This window comes from Anomalospiza imberbis, chromosome Z (genome assembly GCF_031753505.1).
Source record: "Anomalospiza imberbis isolate Cuckoo-Finch-1a 21T00152 chromosome Z, ASM3175350v1, whole genome shotgun sequence".
Classification (NCBI taxonomy): Eukaryota; Metazoa; Chordata; class Aves; order Passeriformes; family Viduidae; genus Anomalospiza; species Anomalospiza imberbis.
The window spans coordinates 20,797,032-20,816,709 of record NC_089721.1 but is presented as its reverse complement, the minus strand read 5'-3'; the positions used below and the strand labels follow the sequence as shown (position 1 = coordinate 20,816,709).

The 19,678-nt window shown below is 39.3% G+C and overlaps 1 protein-coding gene across 11 annotated transcripts in view; it reads right to left on the bottom strand.

The window, feature by feature from the left end:
* Positions 1 to 19,678, bottom strand: part of MAST4 (microtubule associated serine/threonine kinase family member 4) — a 288,832-nt gene that overhangs the window by 88,199 nt on the left and 180,955 nt on the right. For 2 of the 11 annotated variants that reach the window (XM_068175831.1, XM_068175832.1), the window contains exon 1: positions 12,868 to 13,135. The exons of the other annotated variants lie outside the window; for them this stretch is intronic. In XM_068175831.1, coding sequence (XP_068031932.1) covers positions 12,868 to 12,959 — 92 coding nt within the window. In that variant the 5' untranslated portion in view covers positions 12,960 to 13,135. Of the gene's footprint in view, positions 1 to 12,867; positions 13,136 to 19,678 lie in introns of those variants that run through there. 11 annotated transcript variants of the gene reach the window in all.

The window sequence follows — 19,678 nt, the reverse complement described above, 5'->3', positions numbered from 1 at the left end:
CCAATCAAGAGAACTTAGCATCTCTGACAATAAACTGTGATGAGTATGGTTTCAGATTAAATTTAGCATTATATAGCTATCAAATCACAGGCCAAGTATAAAAAGTAGGCAATTTATTTTGACAATCTTGTTAAAAGGTTATCACCACGGAGGATGCGAAGAGAAGCATGGAAGTTCACTCTGTTTGTTAAGGTGATCAAGTGGTTTGTGGCCACATTAAAGATTAGAAGTCATTTTTTTATATACAAGCAACTAAATCATACCCTCAAGATACACACAAATGTTTTTAAAAAGTACTCAGTACAGTTCAGTATGGTCATTTTATAAATTCAGTGTGCTGGCAGAAGGAAAGGAAAACAAAAATGAGTCTTAAGCATAGAGACTACTGCCTTACAGTGTAACAGGAAGGTACCTTCCAGCTAAGTTGAAACACATGAAATCAATAGAAATTAATCATACATTATGCTTGGAATTATACATGCTTGAAAACCTTGGTTACCACTAAATTCACCAAGTACATTAACACTACTGCACATTTTCTATTCCAGAGATGACACGCAGAGAATGTGTGAAAAAATAATCTGCAGTTTCGTTTTCTACACATCTCATCTTCTACAAGGACATATGAAAACAGAAAATTGTAGGTGCTCCTATGTATGACCCTACAGCCTGGTTATTACTCAGAGCCAAAGAAACCCCAACTATGCTAGTACAGGTAGAAATAATGGTGCTTTTTGGTTGAAAAAGTCTTTGGAATACATGATAACGGGTTGCAGATGTTTTTACTTAAGATTTTATCTAAAAATAATGATTGGATTATTTTCTTTGTTATTCAACACTGTACCATGATTTCAGATTGTAGCCTTCCTCCTTTAGGGTGCAATGGAGTGAATTTGAAGAAACTCTGAAAAAACAGCCATCTTTGTCCCAAAACTTCTAAAAGTATTTTGAGAGATCTGTCGTTTCCCACATTTTCTGCTTTCAAGAACAAAACCATCTGGGTCACTCAGGCAACAGAGCAAGCACAGAGAAGCATTATTATTTCTTATATATGCAGTTGTGCTACAAGTCTCCATTGTTCTCCACATCACAGGAACACAACAAAGGACCGCCTCTGCTCCAAAGAGCTTACACAAGCCCAAAAACCCAGTCTCAACACACAGACAAGACAAACATCTCCAACAGGTTAGAATAGGGTGTGGATGAGGTAAGGTGACAGAAAAGGGTGTGCTACAATTTTTGGCCATCAGGAAGAGTAATCACCTCACTACTCATCCGGCCCATTAGCCCATTAGTTAATTTAAGGTTTCTATTTGCATCACAGCAGAAGGATGCCTTAAGAAGTAATGTTCATAAAGCATAAAACCACCATTTCTGCAACCTTTGTTTTTGTTTGGAAAACGTCTCAGGTCTTAAGAATGACACAGAGGGTTAGAGAAAAAGGAAAAAATGTGACACTGGTCAAAAACCTACTTCACTACCTCACAGTCACAGTCAAGTCACAAAGACAGGAATAAATTCACCTTCTACATGAGCTTCCTTTGTTCTGTAAGTTTTTTATGAAGCAACAGTAGCTCTTACTTTTGACAGGACCTGGAAGAATACATTGCCTAATAAAGGCGGAAGCTAGTATATTAATGGGAGTTGTTATCATAAAAAAAAAAAGACCATTAAAAAGCAAATAATCTGATACTGCACATATCTTAGCCAAATAACATGAAGCACAACATTCCTTCCAAATCAAATTGCAAAGAATTGCCTTTTAACTACTTGGACTTCAAGTCCTACTTTCACTTGTCTTTACTTATCTTGAATAGGTATATTGATAATATGCTGCCTTTGCCTAAGGATGGTTAATGTAAAGTGAAATCATCAACTTGTGGTTTATGAGTTTCATATTTATAGATTTTTGGTATCTATTAGAAAAGTGGTTTTATAAAATAATACAAATTTTGTAGGAAAATAACCCTACATCACAAACTGTTCAAGTGAAATATCTATAAATGTATGAAAATTAGAATGAAAACTATGTCTCCGTCCTTGCTTTTGGTTGTGCAGCATTATGTGCCTTCCTGCTGTGACTTCAAAGAGGCCACTACGTAATGCAGAGCAACAAACCAGTTCTCCAACTCTAATTATTCATCTAATATTAAAAATGTCTGCAACTAAAAAATTATGTTTTTTCCATATATATATTGGGCAACATACTTTCATAATTCTTTATCTTCTGTTACATGCATGTTTAATATGCCTATTTATATAAGAATAGCAACACCTTTGTGTAAATTTAAAAAAAAAAAACTGAATTTGTAACTTCAAATAATCTGAAACTTGACAGCTATTCTTATTCTACAGGCATATGCTACCTCTATAGCTAAACAATACTCAGCAACAAGTCATTGTATTAGGGTGCTGGATTTCTAATATGCACTGAGTGTTCCTGCCACATTTTCCTGTTTATATTGCATGCGCTTCACTTTATTCCTACATCTTTTTTTTTTTTTTTTCGCAATGATCTAGGCGATTTACTTACAAGATAAACATGGGAGCAGCTCTACAAATAATTTAGGAGTCTCCATTAACAAGACCAATGGGACACTTTTGCCTCCTGCTTGCACTACAGTCTTCCAACAACACCTCAGCATGACACATTCCTTCTTACAACTTCCACACCCTTCCATCTTTTCAGATAGCCTGTCACTCCTGAGAGAGAAAAGCAGCACACAACCTCCCCCTCCAAGTCCTTATACACATCCTGCACTGCCACAAGGACCTGAGCCAAGCAGTCCCACCACACAAAGAGGCCAGACCACGCTGTCAGCTCATCAGACAGCTTCCTGGAGCAGGTGTCTTTTAGAAAACACAACACTACTGCTCTCTCAGTATGACTTGAAGGGAAAATTAATTTTTCCATACCAACTGAGGCAGAAAATGCTAACAGTCCTTTCTACCTCTCTTTAGATTGTTTCCTTCTATTAATATCCCTCTGGTGACCCTTGTACTGGATTTAGGCAGTCACAGCCACAAAACGTACTGAACACTTTCAGCATTTATGAAGAGACTCGCCCAGTATCTCTGAGATTATTACTAAAGTTAGTGTGAAAGACAAGAGCATCAGCAATAAATCAGTAGTGGTAAAACACAGCTCACTTAAGGAACAACAAGAAAAAAAAAGTCCCGAGCAGCGTTAAATCTTTCAGATTTTGCTAAACTCATCAATGATTAAACAAACAGGTTACCTTATCTGGGAGAGCCAAATTACTAAATCTCTAACACTACTAGTCTTTGTCCTATTTCCTGTAGACTGACAGAGTAGGTGATCCTACTGGTTTCTTCTTGCCTTATAATTTATGAATCAGAAGAAGGAAACACATGATTGCTAAAAGGTATTAATTTGTAGATAATGTTGAATGTTTAGGTCTGACCCACACAAACAATTTACATATTTTAAAAAGTAACCTAGTATATTCATATACACTAGTATGTTTTGTATTTCCTTTACAGAAAAGAGAAAAAGGAAAAAAAAGGGTCTTGCTCTCCTAAGATTTGAAGGAGACACAGAAGAAATAATGTGAAGATGTGATTTTCAAACTTAAGGGAAAAAAAAACCCACCAAAAACAAGCAAACAGGAAGAAGTTTCATTTATCTGTTTTGAACTTTTTCCCACAGATAGAATCAAAGCCTTGCAAAAGATGATAAAACTTTCACATCTGACAAGACAGAATAACACATCTAAGACACAACTGAGCAGCAAAGAAAAAACAGACAGAAGTGTATTTCCCAAAGGAACTGTTCTCCAGTTACTCACAGGTCAGAGATGGGGAGGAAATGCCTCCAAACTCAACAGTTCAATCATCAAAACATGGCAGAAAGGCCAGGGATGAAGCCAAATCACCAAGCTTCATGTATGAAAAAAATAATTCATAATGCAAGCTTACTTTATCAAAGTGTTCTATGTTTTCTGTGCTCATTACGTGGGTAATGCAAAAGATCTATGGTAAGACCTGATGGTGCAGTGACTGACATAACCATCCTTTTGCTTGGTGTGTTTGTAGACAAGGTGAATAAAGCATACTGCACTTGTCTGACTGCTTTTGCTTCTACTGTTACAGCACTTATGGAAATTTCCTTGACATATCCATGCATAAAAACGAGCTAGGCAGGCCTAGAGTCACTGAAAAGGCAAATTTGTAAAACAAACATACACTATCTACTTTTTTTTAACTCCAAGAGGGTCACCAGTAATAATACAAAGAATATTTGTTAATTAAAACTTCTCAACGAACAGCAATGTCTGATGAAGGAGATACTAATCAAGCACTCTCCTTCCAGTTTCCCAAAAAGGGAATTTTAAAAAGTCATGTATTGATTTACATTATGAAAACCATGCTGAAGACAAATTCTGGTAAACATCAAGACAGCTGTTGAAAGAAACATGTCTGATTTATTCTTATCATCAGTAATTAACTTCTGTTTCACCAAGGACTAGATTGTTAGGTTTATGTTTGAACTATGCCAAATCTGTAAAGATGTATTTATCAACTGGAAATTCTAATAAAGACTTTTGATTTTTCTCAGTCAGCTGAGACTGTAATCAACAGAAAACAGTCCATTTCAGAACTTCAATGGAACTTTACTCCAGATGGCTAGGCTCATTGACATTAACTGTATATGTTACAAATAATTCTGTCAAGATAATAACCAGGGAACCTACATATAATACAGATGCATGTCCTCTGACTGAATCACAACACTACATCTTCTACAATGCTCCTGTGAAATTTTCATCTCATACTCCATTTGCTCTTAAAACTCCCTTTGGAGCTAGCTTCCCCCAGTGCTTTTTGGCTATCCATAGTGCAAGAGATGCTTCATGGAGCCACTGAAAAGCCATCTCTGGGAGGCACTGATGGCACTTCTAGGCAGGGTATCACAACTTGGCTGAAAGAAGGTCCTGGCTTCCAGTTACACAAACCTATGTGTCCATCAGGCACATTAATAAATTCTGATGTTCCATTAGAGCTCAGTTTGGGTTTGAAGAGGTGAAGGTTTCAGGGTCAAACCACATACTTAAAAAATACAGTACTCTCAGGACTACTTTTCTTTTGATTTCTACTGTTGAGGTTTCTGTATACTTTTATGTAGGAATACCTTTCCACAACATTCTAGCATCTCATCCAAGAAGTGGTAATAACACTTAAGATTTTAAGAGTAAGAAGAATTTAAGAGTAAGAAGAATTTAAATTAGAAGCCAATTCATTATACTCAGATTTATTAAAGGAAATTCAAGCTACTATACCCATCTTCCCTAGAATAACTTTAGGACTTAGAAATGATGCTTTAAAACATCATTTTTAAGTGTATTGCAAAAACAAAGTAAGCATTTCTTACAGAAATCCATATCTGATGAATAACTTTAATTAAACAAGTAATTACCATATAAGCTCCTCTCTTCCAATCATGCATGAAAAGAAAATGCCAACAAACTCAACAATAAAAGCACTGCAAGTTGTTTCACTTATCAAATCTATCTCCTGTGAGAAGTGGGATTCTGCTCATAAGCCTAGTACAAATGTTATACGAGAGGAAAGACTGACAAGACACTGTTCCCAAATGCATGCAAGAAAGCAACCAGGGAAAAATTAAGAACTCTACCTACTACTGCTTCAGTTTTGCGTATCTTGAGTGCCTCTTAACACAACCACAGGTGGTTAGTACCAGCATTCACCAAAGTAACTTTTAATTTATTAGCTTCCTCAAGGTCAGCTTCCAGGCCAAACCAATATCCCTAGAATTACCTCAGAAAAGTGAATCCTTCCCCTATGACTTAAGGGAAAAAAGACTCAGATTATATGGTATTTCAAAATGTAAACACTACATTAGTTTGAATTAGTCTAGTTCAAATTTTTTTTCTAGTTCCAATCCCCCTGCCATGGGCAGGGACACCATATATAGTGATACATATGAAAATAAAAAATAAACAAAAGTATTGACATTTACTCTCTGACCTCAGAGCAGGCAAGTATATATTCATGTATGTTTGCCAAAACCAAAAGATAACAATTTTGTCAGATAAAACACACTTACTAATAAAACACACACTTACATAAAAAACACCTACTAATCTAGCTCCTTATTGACAAAAAAATAAACTGTATTTGTTCTACAACCCACCACCTTACTGCCTTGAGAGAAATTATGGGTTTTTTAAATTCTAAAACACATCTAGAATACTACAATCAAGTACTAAGAGAACTGAGGGTACATACATTTATATTCAACTAAATTATTTCAATGCTTAACACTTCACAGTGCTTGTTACAGTAAATTAAGCAGCAACAGGAACGGCATTCCTTCAGTCAACGTCCTTGACTTTTCACAGGACTACCTAAGTCTACCCATCATTTAATAAAACAGATACATGGTATTGATTTGTCCATATTTACTTTGATGTTAATAATTATGTTTTAAACCAGTCTAATTAGAACAGACAGACTCTTTGATATTATCTATCTATAGACAGATATTTATATGTTTCTATAGACACATATAAAGCCATTTTCTTAGCTGTAAGCAGTGCCTCATTTAACATAATTGTCAACTTTTTTTTGAGGGAGGAAAACAAAATTCACAGCGGGTAGCCTTTTAAAAATTTTTCATTGACACCTTATTTTAAACATATTAAAGTCAAATGATAGAGATCAAAAGCTTTAAAAATTCACTATGACCACAGTTAGAAATTGCAAAGGTTCAAAGGAAAAAAATCCTGTGAAAGGTTCTCCAGAGAAAATCCAGGAGCCATCACTGAATGAAACATGGCCTGTTGAATAAGGCTGAACCAAAGATACATGAACTTTCTGACTCTCCTCAGATATGCATCTTTCCTCATGCCATCTCAGTGTTCCTCCAAACAAATCTAATTCCTACTAAACCTCTTCTAATGACATGCAACATCACAAACTATAGATAATGTGACAATATACACAAAGCTACTGCATACAACCATCAGTTTTACATAATTTTCAGTGTGATCCATTTAATACACTTCGTTTAAAATGTTCATCCTAAACCAGTTTTAAGTATCTTAATGTTCTAAACACAGTGGCACAAAATACTGAGTGATTCCACTTCCAACTAATGAAATTATTACTATTCCTGGTAACAAATGTAACAAATTCACAGAATCACAGAATGGGTAAAGTTGGAACCTGAAGACCACAATGGCTCATGTGGTCCAGTCTTCCTTCTCAAGCAGGGTCATCCCAGAGCACACGGCACAGGATTGTGTCCCAGCAGTTCTTGAGTATCTCCAGTAAGGGACACTCCACACCCTCTCTGGGCAATCTGTTCTAGTGCTCGGTCACCTGCACAGTGAAGAAGTTCTTCCTCATATCCAGGTGGAACTTCCTGGGCATCAATATCTGCCCACTGCCTCTTGTTCTACTGCTCAGCACCTCTGAGGAGAGCCTGGTCCATCCTCTTGAAATCTCTCCTTTAGATACTAATGATGACCCCTCTCAGTTGTCGCCTCTCAAGGCTGAACAGCCCCAGCTCCCTCTGCCTTCTCCTCATAAGAGAGATGCTTCAGAGCCCTCATCATCTTTGTAGCCTCCACTGGAGCCACCCCAGGAGCTCCATGTCTCTGTTGTCCTGGAGAGCCCAGAACTGGACACAGCACTCCAGGTGAGGCCTCAGCAGGGCTGAGTAGAAGGGCAGGATCACCTCCCTCCACCTGCTGGCAATGCTCTTCCTAATGCCCCCCAGGACAGCACTGGCCTTCTTGGCCACCAGGACACGCTGCTGGCCCATGGACAGCTTCTTGGCCACCAGGACCCCCAGGTCCTTCTCCACAGGGCTGCCTCCCAGCAGCTCAGCCCCAGGCTGTGCTGGTGCCTGGGGTTGTTCCTCCCCAGGTGCAGGACTCTGCTTTTGCCTTTGTTGAATTTCAGATGGTTCTTCTCTGCCCAAAGTCATTAGAAACCTCCCCTGAAATCCAATTTTCTAACCACCATTTCCAGCTTTGACAAAGAGCTACTAGAGGCAAGCCCATCAACTGATATGTGCAGCTGCACAAGTTGGTACTCAGCTTATCATTAACAAAAGTTTGAAGCTCTCTAACAAGAGGCGAGCAGAAGAAGCAACTATTATTAACTGCATGGGTGAGCTCCTGTGGGCTTAAAAAAACATTTGAGAAGGATGAGCTGAAGTCTAATACAGCAAGAACTGTAATGACTGCAGAACATCAGTAGCAGATGTAAGCCAAATACAACAGTGAATCTCTGTGTGCGGTACCTAGACCATGTGGCATGTCCGAACAACCATAGCTCATGAAGGGATGTCTGAACTACTATCCTTTAAATTCTCCGAGTAAAAAAAAAAAAAAAAAAAATACTGTCTCCTACCATTGTCACAGCAGATATTAACCATGACAGTGGGAAAAAAAATAGAAAAACAAAAAAAAACCAATTTCAGCATATTCCAGCATTTTCCTAAGCTTCTTTTTATTTTGTTCATGTACCAACTTTCCTCAGGCTTTCTACAATAAGACCCTTTGGTCACTTCTTAATGATCTTGACATAATTCTAATAAAATAACATTTTATCAGAGTGAAAACAAAGCAAAAAATAGCAGTATGACACGATGAATCCTTACCAGTCTGGCTGAAGCTAAGAAATAATGTTGGCTCATTCAGACTGTAAGCAGAACTTGAAATACATTGACTGCCTGAAGAAAAAGACTAGACAATTACACCAACCAAAATAAAAACACATTCACTTTGATTGTGAGACTGTAAAACTATCCCTCTAATAGACAGCTTTTACTGTGAATGAAAGGAAATACAATTACCAAGATACATTAATACTTCACTAGGTAGTAGAGAAAACAATGCGATCACTGGTCCAGCGAATTAACATCCAACAAAACATATTCAATGACAGTGTGTTTGGAAGCACGTACAGTCTGCACGGATGTATTTCTTAATTCCCCCAGTTCTGGGATAACAATCTTCTCTAAACTTACTCAACATCTATTAGAATAATAGCTCCTCTCTCTTGCATGTAGGAACTAAGGTGAACAAAGAGATTTGAAATACAAGAAATGGTGAAGCTCTTCAAATTACCACACCCCCAAACATACATTAAAAACAATACATGTGCATCAAAATAAAATACTTTAACAAAGTTTGAACTGATGTTTACTCTTATGCAGAAGTAAAATAACTCCACTAGAACATAGTTTCAGCTGATATCAACATAATTAAAGATTGGTTTTCTTATATTATCAACAGGACCACTTTGAACACCTGTTATTAAATAAAATAATCCACTTAGAATATACTTTTAGTATAATGTGTTGACAAAGTTAAAAACCAAGGTCTACACAAAAACCAACACCAAGAGTTTATGTCGCAATTTTAACATCATTGTACCTATATGAACTGTCAAACTAGAGACATCCAAAACACCTGCTTTTCCAGGCAGCATGCAGTCCCAAAACTAACAGAACTACAATGAAGTTTGACTACTCAGTTCTCTCTGCTTCCAATAAAAGTTATAATTTTCCACTGTTTTTAAAGTTTCGGAGAGGTTATGAATTATCATAACATATATCTGTTGACTGATGAAATTTTTAATCTGATGTCATGAAAGACTCGCTACCACTTCAGTGACTGCAAACAAATAAAATGAAATTTCAACACAAATCATCTATGAGTCTACTTTGGTTCAGAGGCAACTGGGCAAGCATGAATTTCATGCCTTTGGGGAAAAAAAACCCACTCTGACTCAAAGGAAGAACGATTGCACTAACATTGTTCCAGTGCAACTACCATTAAAAAAGCAAGAGAAAAGGACACACACAAAAAGGATCACTGGCACAAAGAGTGCAAGTGCCAGAGAGAGAGAACCAAATACATATTATAAAACAAAGCAGAAAGTACTGATTTTTCCATGCGAAAAGAAGTGTGTCTGTACACACTTATCCATCTGTAAATCTAGACAGCAATTCCTGTAAGTAGATGTCTACACTTAGACATCTCACTCACTCTAACTCTCTATATGGTGGTACACATATTTCTTCACTGTAAAAGCACATGGTATAATCCACAGCACTTACAGTCTCAGGGATTTGAATAAAAAATGCCTCAATTTATAATTGAAGATAATTTTTCTACCTGCCAGTCCAGAAAACTCACTCTACTTGAAAGTCAGGCTGTGATACTTATTCAGGTATCACTTCCCAAAGAGCTGCTGCAATTGAAATTCAGCTAAGTCAGCTGTTGGAAAACTCATGAAGAAGGCTATCTCTTCATTCCTTACTTCTTAGAACCTCAGAGAGATATATATAATTACATCAAATAAATCTGTACAAAGACACAAAACTCATAGTACTAGCAGACAATTCTCATTATCCCAGGTGTTAAGAAAGTAGGGTAGTGGCCACAGAAACAACAGGGTCTAGCATGCCACAAAAATCTGGCGGCACAGGTAATAATAACTGAAGAGGCAAAAGGAACATAACTGAGAGGCAAAAATGCCCAACTGAACGATAAAATATTTGCTCTTAAATTGGCAAGGAGTCCCAAAGCCAATTGCAGATACAACCAGAAAACAACTCTTCTTCAGAAATTTTCCTTGAAGCACCTAGGCCTGCAACAGGCTAGTTAAGTTTAATGGGCTGTGTAACTATTAAGAAAAAAACTCTCTTGAATCAGTAGACCCGAAACTTTCACTTAAGGTCAGCAGGAGATTCAGATGACAGGAACTAAACTCCCCTCAATCTCACTCCTTAACTTACTCTTCAGGCATCTGAAATGCCTAGGAAGCTACACAACACGAGTGGCTACCAGCAGCTCTCTTAGAAAGAAAGCAAAGGCACCTCGTGGCAAGTTAAGCTAAGTAAGCAGCTATCTATCCAGTTTTTACATGCAGCTGCAGCTGTCGCTGGCTGAGCCTGTGAAGATAATGCAGGTCAGACACAGCACAGAACACATAAACCTGGCTAGTACCTTAATTAATCCATTTCTACAGTAGAGTTAGGAGAATCTGTGCTGTCCATGCTGGTTTTTATGCTTCTGACAGTTTTTTTTGTTCCTTAAGTTTTGTATCTTACATTAGTAAATGAATTATGAGTATAGAGGGGCAGAGGGCAGGTCCATCTTCAAGAAGAGAGCTGAAGAAGTATGTGGACAGCCTTCCCCAGGACACAGTAACAGATTAGGCTGTGACTTCCTACCACTCAGAAGATAGAACCAACCTGACAAAGCAGGGTTATCTGGGCCCATAAAGAGTAAGCAGCCTTAAAATTCTAATGCTGGCTTTTTAATTTCACAGTGCTGTGACACAATGATTTGGCTACAGAGAGGGCATTAAGTATTTAACATCTCTATAATACATGAAACGTAACTGCATATATGGCATGCACTATTCACTGACATACCATATATGTGATATGCTGAGACAATATTTAGTGCCACTTTAAAAAGTCTTTCAAATATTTCAAAAAACCCAGTACAGCATTGAATATGTCTGAAAAGTAGGAAGGCATCCAAATATAAAAAACAAACAAACCAAAAGTACATATTTAATTCATGCTTCTTGTGAAATCTAGGAAGATTCCTTCCTCCTCAACTTGCCATACAGCCATACATGTATAAAAGGTATTTCTAGGTCTTCACATAGTTAAAAACCAAATTTGAGTAAAAACAGTGAAGACAATTTAAAAAAAAACAAAAAAAAAAAACCCTCAACATGTCTCAGCAGAAAAATCTGTAAGTCCTGTTTCAATTCTCAGTTAATGCTGTGTAAGAGTGAAAATTATTTACAAGACAGGGATAATAATGATAAAATAACTCAGTATTTTCAGCTACCCCAAGTAAGAGACACAAAGAATAGGTATTTACTGCAGGATTAGTTTTTTCATTTATGTCAAACAGGCCACTTGTTTTTCCTATTTTAAACTTTCTGCCATTAAACAGACAGTCTTCCTTCTTTTGAAAAAAGCCAAAAAAAATCAGACCATAAGTACTTAAAGCTTCGTAAAAGCCAACTTTGCCAAGCCACTATCCTGCTTGCTTTTTGCCAGCAGAAGAAACATTTTACGCATGTTATCCAAAGATAATACATAAGCCAATATTCAAGGTAGTTTCACAGTCAGAAGCTTGTCATAATTTAACACATACCTGGTATGTCTCAAAATGGCACACGGGGTACTACCAGTGTACAAAGTTAAAAACTTCCATACGTTTTTTCTTATCCTTGTGACAGGGACATATAATCAACTGAAAGAACCACCACGGTACAAAAAATGACAATGAAGTGAAAGCCTGTCAGTCTTTTGCCCACTGATGGCATAACCCTTTAACTTTTACTCAGTATTTACTATACCCAAGCCTTTTTCCCTCCTCCTGACAGTAATGAAAATGCTACAGAAACAAAAAAAAAGGCCATTCCTGTAATAACAAATGTCAAGCTCGCCTGTTTTAAAAAAGGTACTTATGCACACCTGTCCCTTTAAGAACACCAAACAAAACAGGCTATCTTGAGTTGCCCTTATAAAGATTATCTGTTTCCAATAAAAGGTCGAATACTTGAGAGCAAGCTGGAAATGTCTTTAAGGAGGAAAAAAAGAGGAAGGTAGAAGGGCTGGACAAAACAAGAGATATTATAAACGGAGGCAGAGTACTGTGCAGCGTCTGGTGAGAAAAGCCACCACCAAGGGCCTCGCAAGGAGAAGCTCTCAGCTGTCACAGCTCCACACCAGCAGAAGCCAGGAGGCCGCGGGTCCCGACGCTTTCCCAGGGCCCTTCTGCCGGGGGCCAGGAAATCCAGCGCCCGCTCCCGCGCACCTGGAGCGGCCTGCCTCACCTCTGAGTCCGGCGGAGCCGGCTGCCTCGCTGCAGGTGGGGCAGCGTGAAGTTGGAAAGGAGCGTCCAAAAACTGGGATCCGACATATCCATTTCTCTGCGTTTGAAAGCTTATTAACTCAGTGCCATAGTACGACGAGGAAGAGGCGGAAGGGACCGCAGCCCTGGGAAAGAGAGCGAGAAGGCAGCCAGCCTCCGAGGGGGCGGAAGGAGAGCAGAGACAGCAGCAACCCGAACCGACAGAAACTTTTCCGTGCGGCTGCTCCGCGGGTGCCGCCCCGCCCCGCCCCGGCCCGCCCCGGCCATTGGCGGCCGCGCAGAGGCCGCTCCGCCCGCCCGCCCACGGCGGGTCAGAGCCCCCCGCCCGTGTCCGCGGGCCGGCCCGCACCCCGCACAGCCCCCGCCCGACCCCCGCAGAGCCCCCCGCGGGTCAGAGCCCCCCGCCCGTGTCCGCGGGCCGGCCCGCACCCCGCACAGCCCCCGCCCGACCCCCGCAGAGCCCCCCGCGGGTCGGAGCCCCCCGCCCGTGTCCGCGGGCCGGCCCGCACCCCGCACAGCCCCCGCCCGACCCCCGCAGAGCCCCCCGCGGGTCAGAGCCCCCCGCCCGTGTCCGCGGGCCGGCCCGCACCCCGCACAGCCCCCGCCCGACCCCCGCAGAGCCCCCCGCGGGTCGGAGCCGCCCGCCGGCTGCGCTCGGACGGGCTGGGAACAGTAACACTCGGTGGTGGGACAGTGACACTCGGTGCAGTGCACAGTGTACGTGTGTCACGGCCGGGGCTTCTGCCTCTCCCGGGAGAACTGATGGTACAGGTACTTAATTACGGTTTGTCACACCGGCCACCTGCCACTCCAGACATCAGGCGTTTGCCACGGAAAGCTGGGGCACCCGCCTCCCTCCATTGTCAGCTACCTCTTTTGAGAAAGCTACTCTGAAGTGCAGGCTGGCAAGAGAAGGGTACAGGAAGGCTCTGAGTACATTTCCCACTCAGAACAATGACCTAATCCCTCAGGTACTTTGACTTATTTCTTCCCCTTCTTCCTTCCAACTTTCTTCCTTTGCTTCCCTCTGCCATTCACCAGCTGCCTCCCTACTCAGCTGGTTTGCTTTCTTGACTCCCGCCACCCAACATTCCACCTTCACTCCTCATTTTAGCCTCTGCTGACTGCTGTCCTCAGTCTTTTCACACCTAACTCCAGCACCACTCTCCAGCCCTCTCCTCTCTCCCTCTGCAGCTCTGTGTAGACTAGCATTTTTCCTCACATCTCTGCAGTACGCAAATAAGCGTTTCTAAAATTACTACTCTACTACCTTGTCATTCCTTAATGCCATAACTCCAGATGTTGAAAACAATGATGGTCAGGAAATAGAAAAAGATACTGTGGATTCAAAAACTAGGGGGCTTCTTTTAATGCACTTAAAAATTTCCCTTGCCTTTCAGTTTGTCTGAAAGTCACAGAGCAGAGCTGGCAGGGCTCACATGACACTTGGGATGAGACAGCTCTCATTAGACAGCTCTCACTCTACTTAGCACCAAAGGCTTTAGTAAAAGACCCCAGCAAACACCATTTACTGTCATGACACAGAAAACATCAGGGTAACATTGATCAAACACAAAGAATATTAAACACTTCTTTAAAGGCATATAATTTTAGAAGAGATCATTTCCATGTAGGAAGGGAAACAGCCTCAGCTAGGTCTCAGGACAGATTTTCTTGTACAAGAAAGGCTGAAATAGGTGCAGAAGCTGGTATTTGGACTGATGTCCATTTGTGCCCTATAGGAGGGCACTTCCCAGCATGACTGCTCTTTTTATACCTCTCCATTAGCACTGAGTATTCACATCTACTGCAGCCAGTAAAAGGAAAACTCTCATCCATTTATTTTGAGGCATGCCTGAGCATACTGAGCATGAAGTTTTAAAGGTTCACATGAGGGCAAGCATGGCTGGCAACACTCCTTCCTTGTAACTGTGTAAGAAGGAAATTCTCAAATCTCTACGTAAGTACCAAGAAACACCTCCTTCTCCATTTAGTCCATAACTTTATCTTCTCTGCTACATACACAAGTTTTTTGCATGTAATCAGCGTGTTTAGAGAAAGAACTGTACACAATCATGAAACCAGAGAATTATACTTAACTGATGTTGTGACCAGCACTGGCTAAGGATTAAAAACAGTCTTCCACCTATCACACAGGAAAAGTTTCAGTGTCCTCACTGCCCTTCAGGTTCTCCCCTTGCCTCTAAGAGGCAGTTATGAGTAACAAAAGCAGTTCAGGTTCCATAATTCAGTCAAGCACATCACTTGTGGGATGATCGTGGAAGATGGAGTTCAAACTTTATTTCATATTAAGGCCAAAAATTACCAATCTTTTCTGTTCCAAGCCCAGGACTGAAACTGACTCACGATTTCTTTGTGAAAATCTCTACCACTTCATCAAAATGATGTGAAGTCTCCAATTCTGAAACATACCCTAAAAGCTTTTAAAAATTAAGCAAGACTAGCCTATCATAATGTTGGCAAAGACCCACCAGAAAAAAAAAATAAGATTGCTGCTTGCAAGTAGATAAATTCTGATGGAAAAAATGTTTAACCCTTCTGTGTACAACCAGACATGATTATACCGAAACCCTTACACAGATTTCACTGTCTGAAAAGCTGGATTTTGTAAAAGCAGAAAGGAGAAAAAGTAGAAGAAAGGATAAATTCTAGGCAACTGTTTCTGTCCACATATATAGCAACAGAGGGTATCATAATGTCATGGTTTTAGGAATAGTGTTCCCCAGCTTAGTGCTCTCACTGAGACGCCACAAACCATAGACACACACTTCCCTCTCCCCGTCCCCGCCATGCCTCGGTGGCAGGATGGAGACAAGAATCGGAGATACAAAGCATAAAGATCACAGGTTTAGAGAAGAACAATTTAGTGGAAACAAGAAGATTAAAAACAAACAGTAACAGCGCCAATAATAAAAGAGCGTACAAAAAAAGAACTATTCGCATCTGAGTTCTCACACCCCTGAGAATATCTGATTACTCCCTCCACCAACCCGAAAGAGACCCTTTTCCCCCATCCCCAGAAAGCTACATGAGGTAGACCTTCACGTCCTAGCCATGCCCCCTTCTGGCTACTGCAAAATTTAACACAGGCCAGAACCAGGATACATATCAATCAGTAGTGAGCACTGTTCACTTCAAACAGTGATGGTCAAATCCTTTGCAACTCAGTCTCTAGGTCCTGTACAGACTATTCACAAGCAATAGCTTCCCAAATTCCATGACTTGTAGATCCAAACATAATTTCACCATGGCTTTCTGTGCACAATTACATGCACACAGAGTCCTGCTATTCAGTCGTGGTTTGTAGCATGGGCTTGAAAGCAAGGAGACTTTAATAATTCTTTTTCTGAAGTGCTTGCTGGACATATGCATATTAAGGCACTACAGAGACTTTGACAAAGGTATGAAAATGAAGGGAGGAGCTGTAAGAAGTCCAGCATCGTCCCACAACACCTTTGACAAATTATATGCCTCATAAAGCAAAGCAGAGGCCTTATCCTTTAAGAGCCTAACATGTAAAATGGTGGTTGTTGCATCCCAGATTTTGGGTTCAGATTAGGGGTTTTGATATGTATTACTCTGCCAGTTTTGTGTATCCCTTTGTACACCCCTCTTCCCCCCGCGAAGATTTTTGCAATGCCTCTCAATAAATGACATAGCTTCCAAAGTGGTGCCTGCAGTTTGTGACTTTCCATGACATAGAAATGCCTGATTTCAGAGGAAACACCTTAAGGGAGAGTGAGGTTTTGCAAGCTTATTAGTATTACCTAGGACACCTAAGAGGACATCTTCTCTTCCAATTTAGTAAGCGGAATCAGCTCAATGAAGGACATTCCAGGACCAGCCCCAATACAAGGGATACAGACAGAATGAAGGGTCAGGTAGTGAGGCAGGGGCAGCAGGACCACTTCTTTTTCAGCAGCTGTCCCTAAAATTGAAGCCTCTTTCACTATCAATACTGATAATGCTGCTTATCTTTTACAAACACAGGATCAACAGATGTATTTTGTCATGTTCTGCAAGCCACTGCAATTTACTTACCTCTGTCATGTAGAACTGGACCAATAAATATGATAATGTCTTAAAAATATGAAAACCCCAAATTATTAGGAACAGATCTATGTCATACTGATAAATGCATAGTTGATAATTAGCTATAATTTCCCTGCAACAAAATGTTATTGGCATGTTCAGCAACTTTCCTTCAGTATCCAACTAAAACAGAATTCTACAGTTGTCAAAAATAAATAAAGTAACAAAGTTAAGAACCTGCAAACATGTTCTTAACAGCATTTATTGCTTAAGTTATCCTCTATACAGCCACTTGCAAAACAACAAGCAGCTTGCAACTTCATCTCTTAGGAGATGCTTTACTGCAGAACTTGGGTGATGACTTTTATTTATCATGAAGAGTTACATAAGCTAGCATGTAACAGAACAAGTGATAACGATCATTAAGTTTTCCCTTTTATATTCACTTGAAGTCAAAAAACATCATACCACTCAAGTCAGAAAAGGTGCTTAATCAATCCTTCCTTTGAAGAAGATTACATTTCCAAAAGCATCTTTAGCAAAGTCTCATTCAATATATAGGAGAAAAAAAAAATCAAATGTCAACATTTACTTCAGTAATTAACAGCAATAAAAATTCTTCCCTAGTAACTTTTTAATTGTATAACTCTGATTACTGATTTTAAGTACTACCACAAAATACTACTTAGGAAGTTGAAAGTGTATGTTTAAAACCACAGTGCCATACCAATACTAAATCAATATTTTACACATAATATTCCAATGCAAAAGTTATCTAATCTACCATCTTCATTATGATGGATAATTACACTAATAAACACTGGAGTTTTTCAAAACATGAAAATCTTGAGAAGTTACTGCCCAAAGGTATTACAGAATGTTCAAGTCTCATCAATTTTATAGGACAATGTACACTGAATGCAGGTCACCAGCAACAATATAGACAATAAAGAGTTCCTAAGTAATACTAAGACTAGTAAAATCTTAAAAGCATAGGCCTCATACTGAAAAATATGAGTAAATTTGTGAACCAGGAAAAAAAAAACAGGTCACCTTGAGGTACCTCCATTTTCATGGGCTAGGAAGATTATGAAATCACATCTTTTAGCAACAAAGAAATGCTTCTCACTTCATCAACATCTTAGAAGAACAATAGATTAGAACTGAGCTAATACATCCCTTGAGAAGAGTTTGTTTTGGTTTAGTTGAGTCTCTTTAGTCAAATAATTATTATCCAATGACTAATAAGGAACTGGTGAAGCTGCTCATTCAATTATGGCTATTTTCAAAGTGTCTTGAAATAACTGGAAGTTATTAAAATGGCTGAACAAAGCTGTCATGCCATGATACTCCTTGAAAAGGACAAACAGGATATCAGCTGCTACCAGTACTGAGTTCAGGTACGGTAGCTTACTTAGTATGACATGAGACAGTTTGCCCAAAAAGTATTTCAAGTGAGATTTCGAGTCTGATCAATAACCCTCTCAGCTGACTATGTATCAAGACATTTGTAAAATATTCCACCTATCACCTAATAATATTGTAAAAAGTTCGCTACCACAATAGAAAAAAATTATGCATAAGGGAAACATTAAAACTCGCCTATACATTTGAAAAAATAACTGCACATTAAACATTTTCAGTAGATCATACAAGGTTATGTTTTTCATCTAACACAAGTAAAACTGCTATCAATGAGCTGGAAAAAAATATGACACCCTTTCTAGCAAACAAGACATAAAAGGTAAGTAACCAGAGGAACAGGTTAATTTATAATTGGATAAAGCAGCCTTATTTGCATTACAGACTCGCTAGCCATCAAGTCATACCAAAGGACAAAACCACCCCCAGTCAATATACATAAATATTGCAGAGTCTGGAAGGCAGGAATCAGGCAAACAATTTAGGTACTATCATAGATAAATAGCTAAATAAGATTTTTTTATGTGATGTATAGATAAAAGAATAAATGTCCCTTGGTTCTACAAGTAGCAAAATCTCTCATGTGAGCAAGGAGATGATATAACTGAGCACCGAGGGGCTCAAATGCAGCCACTTGTGGCTTTTCCCAAAGGCTGCAAAAAAGATATGAGAAGTTCAAGAAAAAAAAATTATCATCTGAAATATAGTGTACAGCTTTAAAAAATTTATTTACTTCACTTGGTCAAGTCTATCGGAGAACCTTCATCATTCAGTATGCATTTCCACAGCAGGAAGAGATTTTAATGAGGAATCAGAGGGTAAGAACAGCAAATTCTATCATGTCCTCCCCTCACATACAGAGTTAGGGGTTCGATCTGAAAGAAGCAGGAAAAAAAAGTTTTAAATTATTTCCTCTTATTCATTGTAACACAGGGATTTTCCATTACTGTAAATCCTGTAGTGCTTGTTTGAAGTGGGATTATTTTTTCTAACTAAAAAAATAATCCCACTTCAAACAAGCACTAGAGGATGGATAAAAAAAGTCCTAAGGGGTAGATGAAGCCTATTTTATAAAGGTTGTCAAACTAAAAGATCTCACTGGTATATTCAGTGCTTAAGATGTACTAATTAATTATCACTACACTTAATTACAATAATTGAACTCTTGCTCCCCCTAGTGGTTGATATTGATGTTTATTACGTCTAGTGACTACACAGCATTTTCACTGGGACGTTCAGTGTAAAAAGTTAAAGAAATCATAGTACAAAAGAATATTTTGTGGGTGTACAATATATGT